This window comes from Idiotropiscis lumnitzeri, chromosome 1, assembly GCF_059441095.1.
Source record: "Idiotropiscis lumnitzeri isolate Australia: NSW breed Sydney's pygmy pipehorse chromosome 1, RoL_Ilum_1.0, whole genome shotgun sequence".
NCBI classification, from domain to species: Eukaryota; Metazoa; Chordata; class Actinopteri; order Syngnathiformes; family Syngnathidae; genus Idiotropiscis; species Idiotropiscis lumnitzeri.
Genome location: NC_142391.1, coordinates 43,384,667 through 43,401,664, shown reverse-complemented (window position 1 = coordinate 43,401,664; position 16,998 = coordinate 43,384,667). Strand labels below are relative to the sequence as shown.

At 44.5% G+C, this 16,998-nt stretch overlaps 1 protein-coding gene across 1 annotated transcript in view; it reads left to right on the top strand.

Annotated features, from left to right (window-relative positions):
* Positions 1-425: 425 nt before the first annotated feature.
* slc4a5a (solute carrier family 4 member 5a) overlaps positions 426-16,998 on the top strand; it is a 50,710-nt gene continuing 34,137 nt past the window's right edge. The window contains exons 1-3 of the mRNA XM_088301787.1: positions 426-668; positions 15,052-15,110; positions 15,758-15,973. Of these exons, the coding sequence (XP_088157913.1) occupies positions 15,053-15,110; positions 15,758-15,973 (274 nt within the window). The 5' untranslated portion in view covers positions 426-668; position 15,052. The remainder of the gene's footprint in view (positions 669-15,051; positions 15,111-15,757; positions 15,974-16,998) is intronic.

Below are 16,998 nucleotides of genomic sequence, written 5' to 3'. Positions count from 1 at the left end.
CAAAAAGAGCATTTCTCAGTATGATGATGTAGACATCTACACCACTGCGAATGCCTGCAACAATAATTGATGAATAAGACTGAAAACATGCAAAGTCCTCACAGTATGGCCTGTGGTGAGATTCAAACCCCAAATCCCTGACATGGAGGCACACAAAGACAACTTGTTAAATGAATATCTCCTTGACAGTGTCAAGCCAAAAAGGAATATTTATCATTTCAAAAATGTTTGTTTGTAGTTGTGTTGTTTGTCTTTTTCCTTTTATGCAGCTATTGTAAAGAGTTTACTAGATTGTGTGGGTGTTCCTAGTGAAGGGTCCACAAGTGTATATTGACCTGATGTTGGAGTACACTGAGAGATTTCCTATGTCAGGCTGATGTCAAGTATATTTTGACATAACTTCCTGCCTGGAGGTCTTTACCAGTCCTAGTTTAGCCATTATTGAACCATCATGAGACAGACAGAGAGTGCCAAAGAGAGACAGTTTGACAATCAGGGAGACAGATAGATAGGTTGCAAACACAATGGAGCACTTTCCTCTTTGCTTCCTTTTATCTTATTCGCAAGTTTGCTGGTATTCCACTGGTGTGTTTTCACTGATGTGACCAAACAACCTATAAGGACCAGTTCTTTTTTTTTCACCTCATCTCTGAAGCCAACTGTACCAGGTAAGATTCATTATTTTATTCTTATTATATACCACTGTGCCATTGTTTTTATGTTCCGTTGCTCGCCTCTGTCAAACGATATCCGACGGCATGCTTTTGTATGCTGAGCTATGTTGTTTTGGGAGTGGAGTGAATTCAAAATATATATTGTAAAAAAATGACAGGCTTTGTCATTATCAATATCAGTGTTGTAAAATATTGTAAAAATTATAAGCTCTTTTTTTTCAATTTGAAAAGATTTTATATTGAACAAATACACAAACACATTAATTATATATTAGGTTACATTGCTTCGTGCATTTCTTTAATAAAATACAATTAGTGGAAGATTATATAGTTAAATCCCTTATTTATTTATTTATAAATACGATGGCTTAAAGCTAATGAAAAACAAATCTCTACATTCCACAAAACTATAATATTCTGAAAAATTTCAATATAGTAAATTATTATTGTCGCACTCTAATCACGGAATTAAACCGGACATCTACAAAGGCTTTACAAGCCTTTAAATGACCAACGTCTGGTTGTACAACCTCCACAAGGGTGCGGAAGACTGACAGATCTCCATAGACGGTAACTGCGCCAGCATTATGTATTCAAGCACATTAATAAAAGATTGACAGAAAGGCAAAAGTGTGATTGTAAATGATGCACACACACAGCTGGAGCCTTGAGATGAAACAAAACCCATCCAAGAATTTGGGGGCACTTTCCAAGAAGTGGACTGAGGCTGGAGTCAATCACATTATTTGTGTTGTGCCTCACCGATGCACATTAGAAGTTCAGCCCCGATCAAAATCTTAAGACCTTTTGCACATTTGGCTCTTTATGAGGTTTTAAGGAGAGCTACAATATGCAAAAGCAAGAAGGGGGAATGGAACACGAAGCACTTTGAATATGATATTTATTGAAAACAACAATCAAACTGAAATAGGCTGATTATCAGCTGATCAAAAGTTTAGACCATCACTCAAAAAAATAACAAAAAACTCTCCACACCAGAACAAAACAATTTCTCAGGAGGACTCAGTAATGAGTCGTTCCCCCTATTTTGCAAATCACTTTAAAAAATCGTTTGGGCATACTTGATGGAAGTGTTTCCAGGAAGCTAATGGGAACATTTCTCCGAGCGGTGAAGATGGCTTAACGACAAGCATCAACTGTCTGGAACTGATGACCGTTTTTATAAACTTCCCTTGCCATCTATCCCCAAATGTTCGCCTCGGGATTTAAATCAGGGGAACATGCGGGATGGTCCAAAAGAGTGATGTTATTCTCGCCGAAGAAGTCGTTCGTCTAGCGAGCATTGTGAACTGCAACGTTGTCTTGTTGAAAAAACACACAGACGAGGCCCCTCAGTTATGAGGGATGCCCGCTGCAACAGCCGCTGTTTGATGACCTTGCACCACTAAAACTCTCGTGTTCCACTGAATGAAAAAGCACCCCAGATCATGATGGATACCCCTCCACTGTAGAAAACATTTCAGGCGGGAGCTCCCTGGCATGCCAGTAACGTTGGAAGGTGTATATTTAAAAAAAAAAATCTTATTGATGCAAATATTGCTCTAAGGTAGTAATCTCCCACCACAGAGTCGAACCATTTAATATGATAGACCACACTATATAGTTACAAATCTTCATTACGAGTTTATTACCAGCGACAGTATGGTAGAAATGTTTGCATTTTTCTTCCATTATTAAATGCAATTAAAAAAAAAAAGTAACTTAAAAGTAACTCTACAAACTATTGTAATGGAACTTATTCATTTCACATGCCACTTACATGTAATATGTAATGTATTACATTTTGTAAGTAACTTGCCCAACACTGCAGACTTTTGCTGATGTAATAGAGGCATTGCAAATTGAGTTATGGCCTTCCTCATTCCAAATACTGGTTACCTTGTAAAAATAAATTTAAAAAAATCTTTTTACCAGCACCAAAGCAACTCCAGGCTATCACATTCCCTCCGCCATATTCGACAGTTGGCGTCAGCAGGGTTCTAAATTAACACCCACCAACCTGTCAAATGCGGGTTCAAATTCATTTTGGCGGGTTTTGATAAAAACTGTACAGCCAATTTGGCCGGTGATGCATTGTGTCAGTCAGCTATACTCAGGGTTGGCCATCGAGTCTCAAGAATCAATTGGAACAGGTCTATTATCCCGGAATCATTTGCATTTTAAATATCTGGTTCCCCGTTACTGTGCCTCATTTGCCAACCAGAAGAAGAACACTGCACAGATTATAAGTGTGGCTGAACTTTGCTCAACTAAATGAAGAGTGGCCTGAGTGCAAAAGCTGGTGACATGATTTCCATAAGTTAATGACGTGCCACGTGTCACGAGCTTGGCCCTCCAAACTCTAAACTGCAGCCTATAGCATGCTGTACTTCATCGTCTTATTTGGGTGGCTTGGACAAATAAATATGTCTATCGCCAAAACCGATACATCTAACAACTAAACAGTGGGTCAACTGAAAGGCAGATGAGCGGCAAATATTTTCATATTTACAATATTTTCTATACCAAACATGCATGTCCACAACAGGCTCATTGTAAACACGCAGTAACTCCTGCTAGTCTTAATCGTCTCTGTCTTCAGCCTCTTCTCTTTCAATATGGTTAAAGCTGGTTTGTGCCGACCATTGTAGAAAATCATCATTTTCTCTGTAATATCTTGCATGAAATTGCCTTCATTTCTCAGAACAAGAATCGACTGTCACGTTTCAGAGGAAGGTTTTATCGCCTTTTTGAGCTCTAAATAAACCCATAAACATTGATGCTCCAGGTACTCCACTAGTTTAAAAAAAGGTTTTAAATTTTCTCTAATTAGCACAATAGCTTTAAGATGTGCTGACATAATTGCACAAGGGCTTTCAAATTATCAGTTAGCCTTTTAACGTGATAATAAAAACAACGTTCCATTAGAACAGTGGAAAGTAAATGGACCACTGTACACCTGCGTAATGTGTGTTATGTCATATTTACCAGAAAACAAAGTCTAGACTGGATTCCCAATTAATTATATGGTGACCTATTACATTTTTAGAACACACTTTTGGTATTTTTTTGTACTAAACACTCAACAATATTGTGAATAATTAAACAAAAGGAGACCCTTCATTATTTCCTTAACAAATAAAAGGCACTTTGGCAGAATGCACCACGACTTTTCCTTTACATATAAATGCAAACAAAACATAACCAGTTGTTTTACCCTCCAAAATATAATGTAACATAAAATATAATTTTATAAAGTTGTTTAGCCTTAACAACTGTTTCCTTTCCCATCCTTAAGAAACCTCACCAGTGTTTGCTTGTCACTGCTTGCTACTTGCTAAAAAAAAAAACAACAAACGTGGATTTAAGTTTAAATATATAGTTTATGATCCATTTAATTGACTGAAATTATATATAATGTCAGGTTCAATCACCTAAGCATTCACTGAACATAGGCTAAATGAATGGAAGGAAGACAAGAGTTGATCTTTTACTCGCGAGGAGAACAAACGGAGGTGTGCTCAGTTACATCTCCAACTTCGTTCTGGAGCACACTTCGCCGAGCCCTCTATTTTATTAGGGAAGTCCCTAACAATACAATGTATTTGCACTTAAGGAATAAAGGGGGGAGCACCAGCAGGAACATGTAAACATCTCAGACACAAGAGGAAAGACAGACATCAATGGCAGTCATTTACAGATTGAAAAGGCAGATATGCCTTTTAGTGCTCTGGCACTAAAGTCTCAGTCCTTTTGTGTCTCGGCACACCTCCTTTGATGTTGCAGACGTTGATCCAGTCTTCAGGCATCCGCTTCTCTTTGAAGTCTTTTCATCCATATGATCAAACATAGGTCACGCTGTGGAACAATTCTCTTGCAATACTAATAGAGTAAAATATGGGCTAAAATATATTCAACCTAACATTTAGTGTCCAGAAAAATTAAGAAATGTACTTTTACCAGATGAAAACAAATCAAAGAAAAGTGCTAATGTCTCACTTGAGGACAGCCGAGCACTCTTTTGCATGCTTTGTGGGATTTTCTTTGCAGCATTTTAACTGCCAAAGTCAAAGAGATAACGAGGCAGATAATGTTTTGGGATTCTAATTGTGTGTCATGATTGGCCAAGGACATGGGCAGAAAGGGATGATGATCCAGCATTGAAAGGGCTGTTAAGTTATGCAGATCACAATTGGACCAAAAAAGTACTTTTTTTTTTATCAATTAGCGATTGTGCCTTGTGGTTAATAATTTATAATAAAGACATTTCTAAATGATCCCAAACCAAACTTTTGATGTAGTGATACCGTTTCTGTCAAAGCTGAATAGTGAGTATGCACTCACATATTTGCAAATATTTTACTTTAATATTTTTTTTAAGGGACAACTTCTGCAACAAACGTATGTCTACCTCTAAGTGAAAATGTCCAAATTGGGCCCAATTAGCAATTCCCCACCATGATGTTATGTGACTATTAGTGTAACCAGGTCTCAGGTGTGATTGGGAAGCCGCTAAAATTTGGTGTCTCACACACTCTCTCATACCGCTCACTGCAATGTGGTAACTCGTGTCTGAGGATCTGAAAAAATAAAGAGTTGTCATTCCAATGGCCAGGATCAGGGCTTAGCAAATTGTTTGATTGGCGGCCCAAATGGGTTCTAAATTTTTGAGAGAGTGGCCGGGAGCAGATGGATGGAGTGTTTTGGTAACCTCACCTCATTGGAGAAAAAAATGCATTTAATATTAAATGAATATGAACAAAAGCATTACAACAAGTATTTCGAAAATAGAACACTAACATGGTTTATTCATTTAATTTTTTTCAAGTTTGGCGGGCTGGATTAAAACGTTTAACGGGGCCGCATGTGGCCCCTGTCAGGACCGCTTCCCAGCCGAGGCTGGAAAGCGGTGGTTGGTGGATCCTTAATCGCAGACTCAGGAGGAATTGATTGACAGGATGTTTATTAGAAGCCGTCAAGCAATACACAATAATCACTATGATGCAGTTATCTATAAATTTAGTAACCGCAAGGGTTCTATGAGTACAGCCGCCGGAGAGGCGAAACACAAAACGCTGCGAGACCGAGTCACTCCAGGAAAAGATAAGGGATCAACAGAAAACGCTTGCAACGCAAGAAACCGAAAAACAATGCTTACCACGAAAGGGTGAAGACAAAATCCAATTGAGACGAAAAACTTAAAGCGAGCCGAAAAGTAGCTGGTGAAATCCAAAACATGAAAACGCAAACAACAGAGCAAGAGCAAATCGCGAGCAGAACAAACTGTGAAACAGAGCATGAGCAAGAGCATGAGCAACGCAGGATAATAATCCGACGCGGGTATGTCCGCGTCGGCTGCTTAAGTAGTCCAATGATTAGTGTCTTAATGACACTCAGCTGTGGCGATCGGGAGCGCGTCTCGCTCGTGGGCGCTTCCCGGAGCGGAGCCGCCGGGCCACACCCACTTGCTGGAGACGCCGCAGACGGATCGTGACAGTACCCCCCCCTCAAAGGACGCCCCTTGGCGGACCACCTGGCTTTGACGGGTTGGCGTTGTGGTAGTCGCGGAGCAGGTCTGGACACATGATCCAGGAGCGGGGGATCCATTGCCGCTCCTCTGGACCGTAGCCTTCCCAGTCAACCAGGTACTGGAACCCTCTCCCCCTGCGCCTGGAGTCCAAGATCTCACGGACGGTGTAGACCGGGTCGCCGTCGATGATCCTAGGAGGTGGCGGCGGGGCGGAGGGCGGCACGAGCGGGCAGGTAGGTGCAGGCTTGAGGAGCGAGACGTGGAACACCGGGTGAATCCTCATGGTGGGAGGCAGCTTTAGCCGGACGGAGACCGGGTTGATCAGCTTGTCGATCGGGAAGGGCCCCACGAAGCGCGGCCCCAGTTTGCGGGATGCTCCTGCCAAGTTTAGGTCACGGGCGGACAGCCACACTTGGTCACCGACCTTGTACGTAGGGGCCGCGCGCCGGCGGCGATCAGCGATTCTCTGGTTGCGCTCGGCTGTTCGGGTCAGCGCCGCCCGCGCCTCCTTCCAGGCCCGGTGGGCCCGCTTGAGGTGATGCTGAACCGAGGGAACTTCCTCAGCGCTGGCCTGCGTCGGGAACAGGGGGGGTCGATAGCCGTACGCGGTCATGAACGGCGACCTACCGGTTGCGGATGACACCAAGGTGTTGTGGGCGTACTCGATCCACGGGAGGTGGTCGACCCAGGATGCCGGCTGGTCGCGGCACACGCACCGGAGGGCTGACTCCAGGTCCTGGTTAGCCCGCTCTGACTGCCTGTTGGTCTGGGGATGATAGCCGGAGGACAGGCTCGGGGTGGCCCCCACGGACCGGCAATAGAGCTTCCAGACGCGGGAAATGAACTGTGGCCCGCGGTCGGACACCAGGTCGTCCGGAATCCCATGTAGGCGGACCACGTGCTGAACCATGAGGTGGGCGGTCTCCAAGGCGGACGGCAGCTTGGGCAGGGCGATGAAGTGGGCAGCCTTGGAGAAACGGTCCACCACGGTGAGAACGACCGTGTGACCCTTGGAGGCGGGCAGTCCCGTTACAAAGTCCAGTGCGATGTTTGCCCATGGACGCGCCGGAACGGGGAGCGGGCGGAGCAGGCCCGCCGGTGGCTGGTGGGACGCTTTGCTGGTGGCGCATGCGGGACAGGCCTGGATGTACTGGGTGACATCGGCCTTGAGGGACAGCCACCAGAACCGCTGCCCGGTCAGTCCTAGGGTGCGGCGAACTCCCGGATGGCAGGCCAGCTTGGAAGCGTGTCCCCACTCGATCACCTCCGACCGATGTTGCGTGGGCACGTACAGTCTTCCCGGGGGGCATCCCGCTGGAGCGCCGCCGGTCTCCTGTGCCTCCTGGATCCTCTGCTCCATTGCCCACTGCACGCCCCCCACCAATCGGTGGGCCGGCACCACGCTCGGGGGACCTTCCTCTTCCTCCCAGGGGTCGTGGATGCGGGACAACGCGTCGGGTTTGGTGTTCCGGACGCCGGGGCGGTAGGTCATGGTGTAGTTGAAGCGACTGAGAAGAAGCGCCCAGCGCGCTAGTCGGGGGTTGAGTCTCTTCATGAAGCGGATGTAGGATAAGTTCTTATGATCGGTGAAGATGGTGAACGGTTCCTTGGTGCCCTCCAGCCAGTGCCGCCACTCCTGGAGAGCCAGAACCACGGCCAGAAGCTCCCGGTTGCCCACGTCGTAGTTGGCCTCCGCGGGCGTGAGTCGGCGAGAGAAGAAGGCGCAGGGGTGGAGTCGCTGGTCGACCGGAGACCGTTGGGAGAGGACGGCCCCCACTCCTGAATCAGAGGCGTCCACCTCTACGACAAAGGGAAGATCAGGGTTAGGGTGGTGAAGCACAGGTGGGTTAGTGAAAGTTTCTTTCAGGCTCGTGAACGCTGCTTCGGCGATACTGTCCCATGTGAAGCGAGTCTTTGTAGACGTGATACGGGTGAGCGGCAGGGCCCGGCGGCTATAGTCTTTAATGAATCGTCTGTAAAAGTTCGCGAAGCCCAGGAAGCGTTGGAGTTGTTTGCGGGTGGCCAGTCCACCACCGCACGAGTCTTGGCCGGGTCGGCCTTGAGCTGTCCATTCTCTACTATGAACCCCAGGAAGGGGACGGAGGCTTTGTGGAACTCGCATTTTTCGGCTTTTACAAAGAGCTTATTTTCGAGCAGCCGCTGCAGAATGGCGCGAACGTGCCGTTGGTGCTCGCCAACGGTGCGGGAAAAAATCAGGATGTCGTCCAGGTAAACGAAGCAACATGTGTTTAGCATGTCCCTCAGGACGTCATTTATGAGCGCTTGGAATACGGCTGGGGCGTTGGACAAGCCAAAAGGCATAACTAAATATTCGAAGTGCCCGAGGGGGGTTTTGAACGCGGTCTTCCACTCGTCGCCCTCCCTGATCCGGACCAAGTGATAGGCGCTTCGCAGGTCTAGTTTCGAGAAGATGGTAGCGGACTGTAAGGGGGCGAACGCGGAGTCCAGTAATGGCAGCGGGTATCTATTCTTGATCGTGATCGCATTTAACTCCTTGTAATCGACGCATGGTCGCAAGCTCTTATCTTTTTTCTCCACAAAAAACATACCCGCCCCGACCGGGGACGTGGAGGGGCGAATCAGGCCCGCGGCCAGCGATTCGGTGATGTAATCTTTCATGGCGCCTTGCTCCGGTTGGGAGATCTTGTAAAGGCGAACTGAAGGGAGTACCGGATTCGGAAGGAGGTCGATCGCGCAATCGTACGGGCGGTGTGGGGGCAAGGATTTGGCGCGCTCCTTGCTGAACACGGCGCGGAGGTCATGGTAAATTTTCGGCACGTTTTCGAGATTGACCGCCTTGTTCGGGACTACAGTAATTTGGCGGCCTTCTTCGGCCGACCGTAGGCAATGAGCGTAACAGGAAGGGCTCCAGCTTTGGATCGTTAGCCGACCCCAGTCGATGTCCGGGTTGTGCGCCTTCAGCCACGGGATCCCTAGGACGACCGGGGCTGCTCTAGCCGGCATTACAAAAAACGAGCGCCTCTCTAGGTGGTTACCGGAAAGTTTTAGCGTTAGGGGCTCGGTTAACCGCCGAATGTCGGCTAACACGCGACCGTCGAGGTCGCACAGCTTCTCGGACCGGTCGAGGTCCGTGACGGTGCACCCGAGTTGGGCGACTAACCCTGCATCTATGAAGCAGTCATCCGCGCCCGAATCGATTAACGCCCGGATTTTAATTGTGGTGTTTCGACCTATGAGTTCCGCCTCCACCTCCAACCTCCGTGTGTTGCCGGTCTGGACCGGCCCGTTCGCTGGGACCTCAGGCTGCTCCTCTCGGGGGTTGGAGCCCGCGGTGGAAGCGTCCGCGGACTCACAGCACTCCTCGCGGCTAGCGGGCGACCCTCGACGGTTGGCCCGACGGGGGCAGGCGACCGCTCGGTGACCCTGGAGACCGCAGTAGAAGCACGCCCCGGAACCACGGCGTCTCTCTCGCTCCCGGTCGTCGAGGCGGCTGGCTCCCAGCTGCATCGGCTCGTCGGCTGGCAGTGGCTCGGGCACCAGGTGGCGTGGCGGCTCGTGGCGTCGCAGCTCCATCGGCTCGTCGGCTGGCAGTGGCTCGAACACCTGGTGGCGTGGCGGCTTGTGGCGTCGCAGCTCCAACCCTCGCTCGCGGCGGCGCTCCCGCAGACGATTGTCGAGCCGGATGGCCAGGGTGATGAGCTCCTCCAAGGTCTCGGCGTCGTCTCGCACCGCCAGTTTGTCCTTGAATGCGGGGCTCAGCCCTCTCCGGAACCCCGTTCGCAGGGCGCAGTCGTCGAAGCCACTCTCGGCGGCGCGGACCCGGAAGGCGATAGAGTAGTCCGCTACCGAATGGGAGCCTTGCGTGCAGTCCAAAAGTTCCGCTCCTGCTTCCTTCCCCCGAATCGGGTGGTGAAACACCCTCTCGAACTCCGTAATGAACGCGGGGAACGAAGAGCGGACTTCCGGGCGCGCGTTGCTCACGGCCATTGCCCATGCGCTAGCTTGGCCAGTCAGGAGGCTCATCATGAACGCTACCTTCGCATTATCGTGAGCGTAGGCAAGGGGTTGCTGGTCAAAGATCAGCCGGCAATGATGGATAAAGGGACCGCAGAGGCCGGGCTCCCCGCCATAGCGGTTGGGATGGGGTAAACTGGGCTCTCGGAACGGCATGCCCGCGACCGGTTGCCCGGTCGGGGCCGCCACGGGGACCGGGGCGACAGGGGCTGCCAAGGTGCCCAGATGGGCGCCGAGGCTCGTGAGGTGGTGGGTCAGCTGGCCGACCGCATCGCGGAGCGTCGCGAGTCCGGACGCCTGCTGCCCTATCATGCGTCCTTGACTGGCTATAGCTGAATATACCTTCGCTGAGTCAGCGGGATCCATGGTCGGATTATTCTGTCAGGACCGCTTCCCAGCCGAGGCTGGAAAGCGGTGGTTGGTGGATCCTTAATCGCAGACTCAGGAGGAATTGATTGACAGGATGTTTATTAGAAGCCGTCAAGCAATACACAATAATCACTATGATGCAGTTATCTATAAATTTAGTAACCGCAAGGGTTCTATGAGTACAGCCGCCGGAGAGGCGAAACACAAAACGCTGGGAGACCGAGTCACTCCAGGAAAAGATAAGGGATCAACAGAAAACGCTTGCAACGCAAGAAACCGAAAAACAATGCTTACCACGAAAGGGTGAAGACAAAATCCAATTGAGACGATAAACTTAAAGCGAGCCGAAAAGTAGCTGGTGAAATCCAAAACATGAAAACGCAAACAACAGAACAAGAGCAAATCGCGAGCAGAACAAACTGTGAAACAGAGCATGAGCAAGAGCATGAGCAACGCAGGATAATAATCCGACGCGGGTATGTCCGCGTCGGCTGCTTAAGTAGTCCAATGATTAGTGTCTTAATGACACTCAGCTGTGGCGATCGGGAGCGCGTCTCGCTCGTGGCCGCTTCCCGGAGCGGAGCTGCCGGGCCACGCCCACTTGCTGGAGACGCCGCAGACGGATCGTGACAGCCCCCAGGTTGTATTTTGCCCACGCCTGGCCTCGATCATCAACTACCTTAAACTGAGCTGCAGCACGCTGGCTAAGAACATACTGTAGTTTAATAATACAATAAGTTCCTGTCAGAACAGGCATCACGATGGTTGATCAAAGTTCCAGAGTTTTTCTTTTGAAAATATGTAGGCGATGTATGCGTGCTGCCAGTATTGCTCATTGCATCCACTTCATCCTCATGGCTGTCCATTCCATTAGAAAGCGTCTCCTAAAGATAATTCTGAAAACAGTTTGCTGAAAACAAGCAAACTAAGGAAATGGATTTGTGTGAACAAGATAAACGTATTTGGTTGACGGCAACCATGAGGGCAAGGAAAACTAAAAAAAAAACATCTGGGGAAAAAATGAGACATCTTGAAAAGGGACCACAGATGGGGGAATGATGATCAAGATGATCAGGCTGAAATGGATGCAGACTGTGCAACATTTCACCGAAATATAATGCTATACAATGTTCGTTGAAATAATGTGAAAGTCAATAGAATAAAGCGCCGCAAAAAGACATCTTTAGTGGAGCGGGTCCTTGTGGGTCCAATGCAGGGAACCATGAATGCCTACATGTATGGTGGCAAAAATGACTGAAGTAGAACATGACCCCTGACCTTCACAAGATTGTTTCTTCAGTCTTGTCACATGAAAAGATATCATTGAATATTTATAAAGAAGTGAGTGCTGTGCCTTTTGGAGATGATGTACATATACATTGTATATCCTGTACACATTTTATGTGCAGGCAACCTAGCGCATGAACACGCTGTCCCATGTGCATGTGAGCTTGAGTGCAGCTTGTGTTCGGTTTTGACAGGGTGATCCCATTGATCTCTGCTGCCTACTGGGTGTGAAGGACACTGAGGTGACAGCACTAATTACAGAGGCAGGGAGCCACCACTGCAAACATTCCCAACTGCAGCTAAATGTGGCCTCATACGGCACCAGGCACCGTACTCCTCACACCCCATCCCACTGAGAAGAGAAAGAGCATTGCCATAACTCAGTGTGATAATTGATTTAACTGAAGTAATTCCCCGCATTTTGAGAGCAAAACTATAAGGCAAATTTATTGAAAAGAGGAAAGACTGAGAAAGACTTGATGCTAATTCACTATTTTCATGCATTTTGATAATGTCTGGAAAACAGGAACATCTTAAATCGTGACGAGGGCCACATCGGTCCATGCACTTTCAAACTAATTTAAAACAAAATTGTCATTTTAAATGTAGAAAAAATACGTGCTTATGTCTGTTTTTTTAAGCAATGTACATCACACTATCTCAATATATGCCCAATGCTGTGCAAAATATCCAGCCTTCAACAACAAATGAACAACCAAAATATGTATATATATATTGCATCCCACCACCACCGGAATAAAGGCCTCTCATGCAGAAAAAGTACCAGTCAAGTATAAAAACTGTAAGAACGGGGTGTGATATTTGCTTGAAAAAGTAAAGTTTTTTTGCTCAGACATTCTAAGTCAATTTTACAAGAAGAGTTTTTGAGTGAATTTCTCGAGTTAATTGAATTAAAAAACAGCCACTCAAGGGAAGTTAGCTTGCACCTTTTCACATAGCTCATTTCATATACAAGGTTATTCAATGTGATTGAACCGACTATCTGCAGTTTAAGAGGTGGCTGCTCTTATAGCTGGTCAAAAACTACGTCGCTTTGGTAGGATTTGGTAGGTTTTCACCTGACACCAATAATACAGTGACAGACCGGACAGCGGTGTAGAGTGGCTATCTCCCAACGTTGAGGTTATGGGTTCGATCCAATATCGCATTGAGTTCCTTTGTGTATGAATGAGTACAAGAACATAGAGTGGGTTCAATGTTAAATACAATAAACTTGTAAAATGTATTCAATAATTGTAAATTTTACTGTGAATTTCTGAGTGAAAAAAAAACCTTACTAGGATTTTTCAAGTAAATATGACTCCAGATTTTTACAGTGTAGAACTGCTGAACAGGAAGCCAATTTTTATTTTTATTTTTTTTGCATTTTTTCACAAAAATAAACTCACTCAGAATTGTAATATATTTGCTGTACAATGTTTGTCCTTGGTGTCATTCCAAATCCACAGAAAAATTATTCTGGCATTATAGTAAAGGGCAGCATAAGACAAGAGAACTGAACCATTTCTGCCATCTAGTGGAGAGTGGTGATATTACACCATGTCACCCACTGGAATTCAATTTTTATTTTTTTTGTCAACAGCCCAAAAATATATTAAAAAACACACACACACTCTCATGCACGCACGCACATACAAAATTCAAATAGATGAATCTATGGTGCCAAACCTCAAGCTTGCGGTGGTCCACTAAGCAGAGGAAATATGTTAATAATTTCCCCTTATGAAAATTGAAATATATATAATAACTGCTAAAAATAATTATAATAATAATTAATTAATCCATTTATTAATTCATTATTGCGGCCTGGTCTAGGGTTAGGCAGGTGCAACATAAAATGCGACCACACAGTTATTCTGTGCTCAAGAAAAGTGGTTTACTACCATGTGCACACAGAACAGAAAAAACAACATAGAATTTCCATTAAAAATGAAGCTTTATTTGCAATAAACCCAAGCCAAAATAACAAATAAAACCCATCTAACATTACCCAAAGCTAAACACTTTTCAAAATAAATTAAAACAAAATACATCCATTTAACTTAACTTCCTAAGATAACATAAACAGGAATTCAGATTATTTTAGAGTTTGCGTTCTGAAAATGGAACGATCACAGAAATCAAAATTTTCCCCTTGCGATGGCAAAAGCTCCTGTATATTAAATGACAAAGACAACAAATGAAGGACATTTTCGCAATAATAACAATTAAAAATAATAGTAATTTATTTTCTAAACACAAGATGTAGTTTCAGATAATTTTCCTTTTTTAAAAGTATGTTCATTTTTATTTTGTTTTGTTTGATTTGGGGTTTTATTTTTAAAAATTTAATTTTAGTAATTTTGTTAGTTTTCGTCAACAGTAAAAACGTTATAGCTATTATAAATCAAAAGGGTGGGTTGGACCTTTTTAACACACACATACACACCTAGAGAAACGCCATGACTTCACATCTGCGCGTGACATCTTCTCAACCCGTCAATGTAGTTAAGCTCTGACCAATAGAAACATGGTGGCCCTAAACTCTGCTGGTTGCATTCAATGTGAGCGTTTGGTTCTCGTGCGATAAGTTACCCTCACATTAGCTTCAATCATGCAAATTTCCATTGACTTGGCCTGGGTTTTAATTATTTTCCCATTGATCTTCTGCATAAGTCAACATGCAGGTCAGTGCACAAGATTCACGACTGCTGTTGCTCTCGTTTTGCTCTCATAGAGTCAGAGCAATGACTCACATGTGCAACATATTAGCCTGTGCTTTCACAAACTTATTCACAAAGAAATAAATTCAATAACAACATACAGATATCATCACAGTCAAAAACACAAAACATGTTGGGAGTGAATCAGAATTGAAGTTTCATTAAACCTTTTGCTGTATTCATATTTTTATGTTTCCATTAAACACCTGAATGTAATAAAAAAAAACAACTATAAGAGTTTTTCTCGTGAGATTTTTATTGGAAAATGCATCAAATTAGTGCAAAGTGTCAATGTGTAAAAAGTTGAACATGAAGTTGCAACTGAAAAATTGCTCATATTTTGACCAGACCAAATATACCTCAAGCTATAACCACTACAATATGAAAAAAAATATTTTTAAAAATAATGAACAACTTTCAAACCTATGTGATCTTTATTCAAAACTCTGACACTCTTTGTCGACCTTACTAGGATGGAGCACGGAGACAGAGGGATGGGTGTCTCACACCTTCGTTACGAGGAGCAGGAAGGTGAGTGTCATATTTTGGATAAGCACAGTATGTTTCTAAAAAAATGATGCAGTTGAAAATTGTGAATATGCTCAAAAGAGTAAAAAATGGAATGAATGAATCTGCCCATGTTAAAAGACGACTCCAGACATTGTGATATAATTAAATACTATTTTTCACACACCTGATTCAAATGATAAGGATGAACATCAGGCTATTGCAGAGCTTGCTGATGAGCTGATTGTTTGAATCAGGTGTGTTGAAGGAGGGAAACATCTAAAACATGCAGGATTGTGGCCCTCGATGACCGGATTTGGATGCGCTTGATCAATGATATTCAGTATCTAACTTGTGCTGCTTGCTTGGATATGTGTGTACTAAATCAAGTAGTGTCGTGTATTTTTTTGTACAATAGTCTTTTAAATTATTCTCTTCATTATAACCCTCAAGGGAAAATGCAACAATGAATGATCAATAATCAATATTATCGGCAGAAATAGAGGGCAACATAATCAAATTTGACCTGAGGCCCGAAGGAGGCGTGGGCTAATTGCTTATTTCCTTAGTGTGAATAAACCCTTCGTACTGTGAGATGATGATGGCTGAATGTTTCTAAAAATGTTTCAGATGTGGCATATATTAAAATATCTTTGTAACATCTTTGGTAGCAGATCACCAGTCCATCTACATTGGTGTACCAGTTCCTCGAGGGTATCGGCGTAAGCGCAGGCGACGGCGTTCTAGTCATGACAACAGCAACACGGACAGAGACAGACGCTACAGCCACCACCGACAACACGAGCCTGACCAGTACAGAGACATAGACATGGAGGAAGGACTCATGGATTCACATGACCAAAGTCTGCAAGACATAAACCGCACAAGTAAGTTAGCAGGCAGAAAGTCTAGGACTACCATCGATCAGGTTGGAAAACCGCTTGTGTGCATGCGTGTGTTTTTGCATGTGTGTGTGTCTCTGAGCAAAGCAAATTGAGAGTAAAATAATTCGCATAAAATTCCACGTAGAATTTACTCAAATTTTACACTGAATATTTTACTCATATATATAGCGAACTTTGACTATTTAATCGCAACAAAATCCCTAATTAACTGCGGTTAATCACATTTTTCAACTAATGCTTTTTGTGAAGCTTGTATTTACTTGAATAATATCTTGTAATATAAAATCACCAAATAATAATATATAGATAAATAATAGACTAATAGCTTCCTTAGATTCTTGAAAACGAAATGGAGTCGATCTTTACAGGCATTTTTCTTCAAAACAATTCTCAAAACATTTAGTTCTGCCACACGCACCACACTCCAGTAGTGCTGCTTTGCAAGCACCAGTGGTAACTTAAGCAGGGTGTTCTGATTTGATGTGCTAAAGATGTACAGCTATTATGGTACAGTGTTTGAATTTGGCTTTGCAAGCTATGTAAATTATTTAATAATACAAAACAATATGTTGTTTAAAATTAATCTTGAGTTAACGGTTTAAATCATTTACTGCCATTGACGGCAAAAGACGTCAAAGATCCTTTTATTTATTTAATTTTTTTACTCAGCTGGTAGTGAATGAGTTAATTTCTACACTCCTAATACATACATATAAACACACACAAACACACACGCATATATATATATATATATATATATATATATATATATATAGTCTTTTTTTTTATTGCACAAGGAAACTTGCCACCGGGTTGGCATTATTTAATTATGGTAATTATTCATTTTGTTAGCCATTTTTTAATTCTCATTTCTGATGCTTTTGTTCCTGTTTTTCTGTATTTATTAAAATTGTTCTAACCAGTTCCTGAATAAGAAATGCATTACAAGTGGAATAAGCCTTTCTTTGCTGTCAGCAGTGCACATCAATAGTATTGACCACTGATGG